The 9029-nt window shown below is 63.2% G+C and overlaps 2 protein-coding genes across 2 annotated transcripts; both read left to right on the forward strand.

Annotated features, from left to right (window-relative positions):
• The first annotated feature begins 17 nt into the window (after nucleotides 1–17).
• On the forward strand, nucleotides 18–6029 carry CHLRE_09g414600v5 (uncharacterized protein). The gene is made up of 11 exons (XM_043066350.1): nucleotides 18–135; nucleotides 222–1812; nucleotides 2063–2463; nucleotides 2567–2752; nucleotides 2887–3093; nucleotides 3215–3337; nucleotides 3591–3659; nucleotides 3807–3851; nucleotides 3974–4116; nucleotides 4300–4381; nucleotides 4669–6029. The coding sequence occupies exons 1-11, from the start codon at nucleotides 82–84 to the stop codon at nucleotides 5005–5007; spliced, it is 3240 nt and encodes a 1079-aa protein (XP_042921646.1). The 5' UTR covers nucleotides 18–81; the 3' UTR covers nucleotides 5008–6029.
• Nucleotides 6030–6077: 48 nt separating this feature from the next.
• On the forward strand, nucleotides 6078–8871 carry CHLRE_09g414626v5 (uncharacterized protein). The gene is made up of 4 exons (XM_043066351.1): nucleotides 6078–6427; nucleotides 6718–7697; nucleotides 7968–8096; nucleotides 8311–8871. The coding sequence occupies exons 1-2, from the start codon at nucleotides 6366–6368 to the stop codon at nucleotides 6932–6934; spliced, it is 279 nt and encodes a 92-aa protein (XP_042921647.1). The 5' UTR covers nucleotides 6078–6365; the 3' UTR covers nucleotides 6935–7697; nucleotides 7968–8096; nucleotides 8311–8871.
• Nucleotides 8872–9029: the final 158 nt, after the last annotated feature.

Here is a 9029-nt window from a genome sequence, read left to right on the forward strand (position 1 = left end):
ATCGGTACACAGATAGCCGGGACACTCAAATGCGGGGAAAGCTCTTCTTTGACTTTGCTGATGTAGAAGTATCCTAGGAGAATGCTAGCGCTGTGTCTTGCTTTCAATTTAGCACTTGGTATTGTTGGGGGCCAGGTGCGCGCGAGAACGCTTGACAAGAACTGACTGTCATTTTCTCTCGCACACAGGCGCTTGTTATAATTTCTGCCATATGTTTGCAGGAGTTTCCACTCGGTGCTGCCGCTGGACTGGACTTCACCTTTGGGGGCGCCTGGTTGCGGGCCGGGCAATTCTCGCGCGACGCACGCGCGCGGCTGGGGCCTCAAGAGGACAGCACGGCAAACATTAAAACGTATGCCCCGGAGGCCAGTGGTCGCGGCCCAGCTGCTCGTGCCGCCCGGCGTGCCTTCGCCGTCGACCCCGCGTGCAACTTCACCTCGTGCTGCTACCTCGCCAGTTCTAGCCACACCGCTGCACTGGGAGCCTCCAGTCTGTCGGGTGCACTTGCATGTGGAGGAGCAACACCTGATGGCAGCACGGCGCCGTGTCACATACCGGTAGCTGCTCACACGCCGCTGCTGCTGGCGCTGCGCACCCGCATGCAGCTGTCGCTGCACGCGCTGTCCAGCCAGCTGGATCGCCTGGTGGCCTCCCGGCCGCGCGCCTGGCTGGAGCAGCAGCTGGCGGAGCTGCAGCAGCTGCTTAGGCCGGCCGTGGGTCGTGGGCGGCTGGCACTGGGGCCTGCACAATCAGCGTGGACAGGGCTGCAGGCAGGCGCTGAAGCGGGCGGGTCCGGTGAACCGTCAGGGCTGCACACCGCGGGGGGACAGGGCCAGGGACCCGACGGCCCCGTACGTGCGGTTCAGGACAGGACAGAGGGGGAAGGCGGCGCGGGGCATGGCTCCGACGACGCCCTGGACGGCCTGGCTGCTGAGCTGGCGCTGCAGGGCGCCTCGGCCGAGGCCCTGGCGCGGTTGCGCCGCCTGGTGCGCGCTCGGGCCGACTATGCGGAGCGTGCGCGTGCAGCAGCAGATGCGACTGCTGCTGCTGCAGCTGCAGAGTCGACGATGGCAGCAGCGGCAGAGGCGATCCTGGCCTCCGCCCGCACCAGCGGAGGCCCGGCAACAGCAGCGAAGCCGCTTACGACTGATGCAGCTCCAAAGGCGGCAGCGAGGGCTGGGGCCAATGTTGCATTTACAGGCAGCGCTAGGGGCGCCCCGCCCCGGCCGCGGACAGAGGCTTCAGATGTAGCACCCGAGCAAGTCGCTGCAAAGCCGCAACGGGATGCAGCGCTCGACAGCACGCTTGCGCAGTCGGGGACGCCTCTTCTAGTGGAATTGACTGGCGAGACTGTCGCCACTGGGTCTGGGGGAGCCTCGATGGAAGCCTCAGGCGCGCGTGCAGCAACTGGCTTCGGCCCACTGGCAAATGCCAGTGGCAGCTCAGCAGCTGCGGGATCGCAGCTAAGCGGCGGCCAGGCGCAAGCTGGTGCTGCCACATGCGTCTGCCCCGCCGAGAGCAGCTCTGGCCGGGAACAGTCATCCGGCGAGGTGCCGCCACGCCGAAGCCATGAAGCTGAGTCGGGCCAACTCTTGAAGCTGCTGGTTGGAATGTCAGCCGGCGCCCTGTGCTGCGCGGCGCTGGCAGTGCGCAGCTCGCTTGCGGCCACGGAAGCGCGCAGGCGTGAGGCAGCCGAGGCGGCTGGGCGGCTGGAGGGCGTCATAGAGGGCAACCGGCGGCAGGCGGAGGCGCTGGCGGCGGAGTATGAGGCACAGCTGGCAGCTTTGCAGGCCCGACACGCAGCTGAGGCGGGTGAGTAGGGTAGGTCTGCAACTGGTTCTTAACATATGGCTTCGGTCGTTGCTGCTTGTTGGCGGTCGCTGCAGTGGGGGCGGGCCGGGTGAGTACAGCGGCCGTGTCATCGTGGCTCCATGAACGCTGGAATGGGGCGAGCAGGGTGCGGGCAATGGGTCAGGCATGTCGCTAGGGCTTGAGCCGCGCCCATGCTTGCAGAGTACGGTAACCTTGCAATTTGATCATGTACCCTGGCTTGAACTTGCAGAACAACTTCAATCAGCGCTGTCTTCATTGCAGCTGGAGGTGCAGCAGCTGCAGACCAGTCGGGACAAGTGCGTGCGCCTTGCCGCCGCGTCGCAGCGCCTGGGTGCCACAGCAGTTGTGCACCTGGCGGCGGCGGTGCCCGCCCTGCAGCAGCGGCAGGTCATGCTTTCGGAAGCGCTGACGACCACGGTTGCAGGATGGAAGAGGCAGGGAGCGGCGGCAATGGCTGCACTCGCACGGTGTAAGGCGGAGGTCGTGGAGCTGCGCCAGCGGGCGGCGAAGCAACAGGAGGCAGCGGAGGTGGAAGTGCGACGCGCTGTGGAGGCTGCTGCGGAAGCTGCCCAGTTGGTGGCTGCGACACACGAGGACCAGGTTGAAAACTTGACGCGGCGCTTTCAAGAGGTGCGCCGCTGGCTAGGTGGTACAGCAATGCCGCGGGAGCACTCCGGCAGCGTGCCCGCTTGCTAAACGCTCTTCACCTCGCATGCTTTGCCGAACCACCTAGGAGCTGGAGGGCGAGCGGCGCCGCCGCGCGGCTGACCAGTGGGCGGCGCGGGAGGCTGCTGAGGCGGCGGCGGCTGAGCTGGCGGCGCTGCGGCGGCGGCACGGCGCCAACCTGCGCAGCTGGCTCGCACTCAAGGGCTGGGTGGCATTGAAGATGACGGACGTCGCGGAGCGGGCGGGGCGCCTGGTGAGCATTATTCGTCGTGTTATCGCTGTTGTTGCCGTCTTTGTAGCTGCGATATCACGGCTGTGAGATCACGGTCTTGTTTAAGCACGATGGTCGGACGTACTGGCGCCTTCGGGCTTCGCCTTTGCATCCAGGCGGCCGAGCACCGCGCCCAGGCGGCGTCGGCCCGGGCGACTGTTCAGGACCTGCAGGCGCAGCTGGGGGCGGCGCGGGCGCAGCTGGCGGCGCAGGTGCGGGCGGCTGTGGAGGCGCGCGGCGCTGTGTCTGAGCTGACGGAGCTGCTGGCGGGCAAGGACGCGGACATACTGGAGCTGGAGGGCCGGCTGGGCGGCGCGGAGGCGGTGAGGATGGCGGAGGTGCAGGGGCGCGGGCTATTTGGCCAGGACGCATGCTTGGAGGGTGCACAGGTGGACTACATGTGCATGCCTCACGTTTATACCCGATGTGTTCTTGTGTGCGCAGGCGCTGGAGTCCCAGCGGCAGCAGGCGGGGGCACTGGCGGCTGCGCTGACGGCAACGGAGGAGTCGCTGGCGGCGGCCCGGGCGGACAGCGAGCAGCTGAGCACGGCTCTGCGAAATGCGCAGGTGCGTGTGCAGCGCCGGCGTAGTACTTGCACCCATCAGAAGGCCCGCGCAAAGTAAAAAGGCAGGAATGATATGAAGTGCGCAGGGGGGGGTCCGTGGGGTTGCGCGGGAATGGAGGGGAAGGGTAGATTGAGTTGGTTGCACCCATCGGACTATGAGGATGCATTCTGGTAAGGACACAAGGCTGCTCGCGCCACGCTGCCTCTCGCTGCCGCTCATTGCCGGGGCTGTGATTTATGTTTATCCTGCTCAGGTTGCCACCGCCGCCGCTGAGGGCCGGGCCGCCGAGTTGCTGTCGGCCAACCAGCTGCTGGACACACAGGTGGGCGTGCGGGCTCGGAGGACTTGGGCTAGTTGCTTGTGAACGGGTTGCGCGCAGGCGGGGAGGAGCAGGGGTGGGGCGCACGACAGTATATGGTGTCAACCGCGCGAGGTTGTCGTGGGACTGCTCCCAATGCCCTCAACGCAGGTGAAGCAGTTCACGGACATGACCGCAGACCTGGCCCGCATCCAGGTATGTGTGGGGTGTGGGGGGTGCAGGGAGGTGTGCCCAGTGCGGGACCTGCTGGGCACTGCGTTGCCGTTGCCTGCGGGTTTGGGCCCAGCTGACTGTTACCCCCGCCCCACACCCTGCAGGAGACGTACGTGGCGCCGCACCAGGCGCGTGTGGCGGCCCTGGAGGCGCAGGTGGAGCACGAGCGGGCGGTGGCGGCAGCAGCGGCGGCCGAGAGGGCGAACGAGCTGGCGGCCATGTCTGAGGACCTGGCGGAGGCGCGCAGGTGGGCAGTGGGAGTGTGGGAACGGTCGACCTGACCGCTTGCTATGGTTTGGCTGGATGGCTGGATGGCTGGACTGCATGGCTGCCTTGTGGGCTTGGCTCCTTAGTTGTGGAACTGCTCAAGGGGCGTGAGGAATACCTCGGTACCTGTAACCCGTTACTGAGTTGGTCGCTGCCCTGCCAGGGAGTCCGAGTCGCTGCGGCGTGCACGTGCGGAGCTGGCCGACCGACTGGAGCGGCGCGAGCGGGAGCTGGGGGCGCTGCAGGTGGGTGGGTGGGGTGGGGTGGGGTGGGGTGGGGGTAGCCGTTCATGGAGAACGGGGTAATTAGTTCAGGTTTTATGAAGCGATGAGCTGGGCGGTGGGCCGTGGCTGGAGGGTGTGCAAACACGGGCCTAGAGAGTCCAGGCAACTGGGAACGTGACCTCGCTCTGCAACAGCACTGTTTGGTGCAAGCGGCGGTAGACTTTCCAGGCTACAGCACACCGGTCCTACAACGCGGCATTCATGTGTGTACTTCACATGGCCTCTGTACTGCTTCATTCAAACAACAGGCAGAGCTGGCGGAACTGTCCCAGCGCGAGGAGGAGGGGCTGGAGAACGCGCTGTGTGCGGTGCGGCAGCGCGACCGCGAGCACCAGGCGGCACTGCAGCAGCTGCTGCTGCCGCTGCCTGCGGACACCAAGGCGACCATGCTGGCGCAGGCGGCGAGTGCAGGGTGCGCTACGCCTTCCTCTTGCGGGGCCGGGGGAGGTGTACCGGCAGCCCTGATGAGTGGTGGCTTCGCGACGCCATTGACTGGCGGCAGCGGCATGGGTGCAGGTGGCGGCAGCAGTGCCAGCGGCGTGCGGGGTGCTCTAGGCTTAGGCTCCTCGTCTATGACAAAACGGTGATTGCTGGACAAGGTATTTCTGTCGTGAGCCGCTTTGGTGTGTGCTCAGCTATCAGGGATAGGTTCTGCAGCATGCAGTATAGCAGCACCTAGCGACGGTGCACGCCTAGGAGTCAAGCATTTGGTAGTTTTTAGGCAACAGTCATGTCTTGTACACAACATGAACTTGAATGTGCTGCACGTACGAGCAACAAATGAGAAGCCAACGAGGCTAGGATGCTCAATCCTTACCAGTATACTAGATTGCATTGGTAACAAGAGGGTGTGACACTACGCGCCGCACCCCCAAAATTTTCGCGTTGAACTAATCGTGCGACTAGCCAACCGCCTATCTTGGGGAGTAACGGGGCTGCCCTAGGATCGTCTGATGTCGCTGGGGGCACACGAGGGGCGTATGAGGACGTGCCCTGGTGCTGTGCCGGCTGGTTCCCCTGGGGAGACAGAGGGGGGTTGCAGCGTAGGGCCTAAGGGGTATTGCTGGTGAAGGCTGCCGCTGCACGTCCCGCGGTCTCAGGTAGTTTCCCTCCCGAGGGATGAGTGGCACGGGGCGGTAAGTCAACCGTATACCGTTACAGTAGCAGCGCAGTGGGAAAGACCATCCACTGGTGCGTAAGTGTTTGGTTAGGGAGCGGCTACCAGGAATGTCACGTCTGGTGCCCTCAGTGATAGATGTTGCCTGGGAATGGCTACCTGGAATGTTACGTCAGGCTAGCACCCGGCGCTATGGCCGTAAGTCCTTTGATTGCCTGGGGAAGGCTACCTGGAATGTCACGTCAGGCTAGCACCCGGCGCTATGACTGAGACAACAGGCACCGCGGCTTAAGTACTACCGTCCTAGCCCCATTGCGTCGTACCCTAGCCCCATTGCGTCGTACACGCTGTCGTACAGAACGTTCTATGATCTAGATCACTCTTCCAGCAACTTCGATCTAGATCGACCCTTCCAGCAACTTCGATCTAGCTACCGGTGCCTGCACTTTCCAGACTGTTCTAGACGGCTCTCGGCGCTTCTAGATCAATCCCGCGACAACACCTGTCACACCTCACTTTGCTATCCGCAAAGTTCAATGCGCTAATTGTCTGGCCACAGCTGTGACCTCCCCCACAATTGATCCGACGACCGCGTCGGCCAGAAGCAGCCTTCCGCAGGCATGACGGGCTGCGCCGAAGTTTTGGGAAAGGTCGGGCCTCCGGACGCGGATCTTGGGCGTGCCGGGTTTGGCCGCTGACTGGGCGTCGACTCACTTGTCAGACGGGCGACCTACTTGCCGCACCTTGATCACCTACTCATTTTACCTGATGCACGACTGAGTTTTTTGCCAGGGTCGCTGCCACGGGGGTCAAGACCCGTAGGCATGGATGACTGACCAGGCTCTCTGGCGCCGCCAGGCTTCGCGGCATGTGCTGGCTCCGTCGGCCTGGTGAGTGCGTAAAGAGTTTCGCAAACTGTGCAATCGTAGCGTACGGGTTTGGCCTTTGGCGCTTTGGACGGCTTCCTGCGCAACCAGCAACTGTAACCAGCACCGTGAAGGGAACTCCTGCGCCATCTCGCGCAAGCGCCAGCGTGCTGGATTGATTGCAGCTGATTGTAGCGGCCCCTCCTGGTTAGGCTGTAGCTTGTGCTTCTGCTTGCATGCGCGTCGGTCTCCATGTCCACGGTAAGTCTGGGAAAAAGGTCGGGACCGGTGGGTCTCGCCGTGGGTTGCTGCAGGTTTGCTGCGACGGAGCGTGGGAACATTACCGTATTCGATAGGCCGGTGGGTCTCAGAGTTAGTTGGGCCGAATGCGGTGGTGGCTCTGGTGGTGGCGTGGGCGTCGGTGCCTCGTACGTGCATGCTGCATCAGCGGAGCGCGCGGTCGTGAAGGTGAGAGAGTCGGTGCTGCTGCTGCTCCATGCGGGGGTGTCTTTCACGCACACAATCTCGTAGTGTGGGGTTTGCTGAGGCAGGATATGCAGCGGGACAGTTGCCGTGTCCGTCCGCGGGGTCTTGGGAGGTGAAGTAACCACGGCGTCTTGCGATGAGAGGTGCTGTGCGCACACGAGGGGTGTGACAGGCACGTGCGAAGCGGCTGATTGCGCTTCTTCAGCATGACTAGCTGCGTCTACTGCGTCCTCAATGGGAGGCGTGTAGGGTTGTTGCCACGTTGCCACCAGAGGCGGTGCGCCACGTTGTGACCTGTCCCTCATGTCGGTGCCTTGCAGGGCACAACTTCCGCAATCATGCGCCTGCGCCGCTGCCAAGTTGGTGCTGGACAGGGCTGGGAGGAGGCGAATTGCATCTAGCGATAGTTGGACATGAAAGGAGAGCTCGGTTCCGGACAACTTTGGCGTTTCGTCCGGGGAACGGAACATGGGTTGGGGTGGCAGCTCCGACACCGTGTCGGCGGTTGGCGGTGCCAGCGGCGTGTCGCAGCAGCTTTGAGCATGAAAGGTGGATGACCGGGGACCAACGGTCGGGAGTTTGGCGGCTGTTGTGTTCAGATCTGGCGTGTGCAGCCCATCTGACTGGTGATTCCCCTGACTCCTTGTCATGTTAACAGGGTGCTTCGCCAAGGCATCATTGCAAGCACGCGGCGGCGTACAAGCAAGCCAGGCCGCCGGAGCTGACGGGAGCGCTGTCTGCTGAAGCGGTGGGGTGGGTGCGTGCGTAGGCACATGCGGCGCCGCTGGCGGCATCTGCTCCACAGCAGGTGAGTCTCGAGTAATACGCTCTTCGCGGACGTCGGGTGGCTCGAGCATGGGCGTATCCACGGTTGGCGGTTGCTGTGATGATGATTGGACACCGGGCGCAGAACTGCCGGGGTTGACAGGAGGTGCGCACTCGGTGGGCTGCGCCAGGTCCTGATTGACGTCAAGGCATGCGGCGTCACAACCGAGTGTTGTGTGCAACTGCATGGGGTACGTGTCCATGCCCTTCACGTCCTCGCTGGCACCATCCTTGTTCTCCTTGCTCTCCGCAGGATGCGCGGGCTGCTGTGAGGGAATCCGTTCCAAGTGAAGTACCTGGGGCGTGTCATCCCGCATTGCTGATGGCGGCGGGGATACGGCCTGCTGCATGACGTAAACGTGCGTCGGGAAGGTGGCGCTAGGTGGGTGCGCAAGCGCAGTTGCCGGCGTGGGAAGTGGTGAGAGCTCGAGGGTGTCCGGCGCATACGGTTGCGTGGAAGGGACGTGCACCTGCTCGGCATCGGGGTGTGGTTCGTACTCCTCATACGGCACGTAGCACGTATCTTCCTCGTAGTAACGGCTGTCTCGCGTCATGTCCAACATGTGAGGTCCTTGCCCTGCCACCTCCGCCAACAGGTGCGTCAACCGTACCATGTGGGCGGCAAGACCTTGAAGAGCAGCTTCGTCCGCCTCATCGGCGTCGTACAAGCTGATTTGACGGGAGTAGTCACGGCGGTCGTGACCTCGCCTATGGTTCGATTGGTGTTGTGCGCGAGATTGCGATGAGTAGCCCTCGTGTCGTGATGGATGGCTGCCGTAGTGACGGTACACATCGTCCTCAGCATACGAGCGGTGGTGGCAGTCAGTGAATCGCTGGTCATCGTAGCGGCCATGGCGGTGGCTGGGAGACTCCGCATGCCACCGGCAGTTGCGGCTGGGTGCAGAGAAGCGGTGCAAGCCTTCTTCAACGTAGATGGCATCGTGGATTGCTTCTTCAAGTGTCTTAGGCCTCAGCAAGAACACTTGGTCGTAGATGTCCGGTTGTAGCCCACGAAGGAAGGAGAAGGTATGGACGGGGTCAGTGGTTCTGAGCGACAGCTGTGATGCCAAGTCGCGAAACCTATCCGCATATCCTCGTACGGATTCACGCCGCCGCTGTTGACAGCGCGCAAGCAGGTTGTATAACTCCTCCTGATTCGCCTCAAAGCGTTCTTGGAAGGTGATTTGGAACTGCGCCCAGGTGGTGATGGAGTTCTCAACCCCTGAATACCACGTGGCGGCGGAGTCGCCTAGCCGGCAGACAGCAACGTCAAGCGTCTGCTCGTCCGTCCAGCCGTACATGCGCTTAGCACGTT

This window comes from Chlamydomonas reinhardtii, chromosome 9, assembly GCF_000002595.2.
Source record: "Chlamydomonas reinhardtii strain CC-503 cw92 mt+ chromosome 9, whole genome shotgun sequence".
NCBI classification, from domain to species: Eukaryota; Viridiplantae; Chlorophyta; class Chlorophyceae; order Chlamydomonadales; family Chlamydomonadaceae; genus Chlamydomonas; species Chlamydomonas reinhardtii.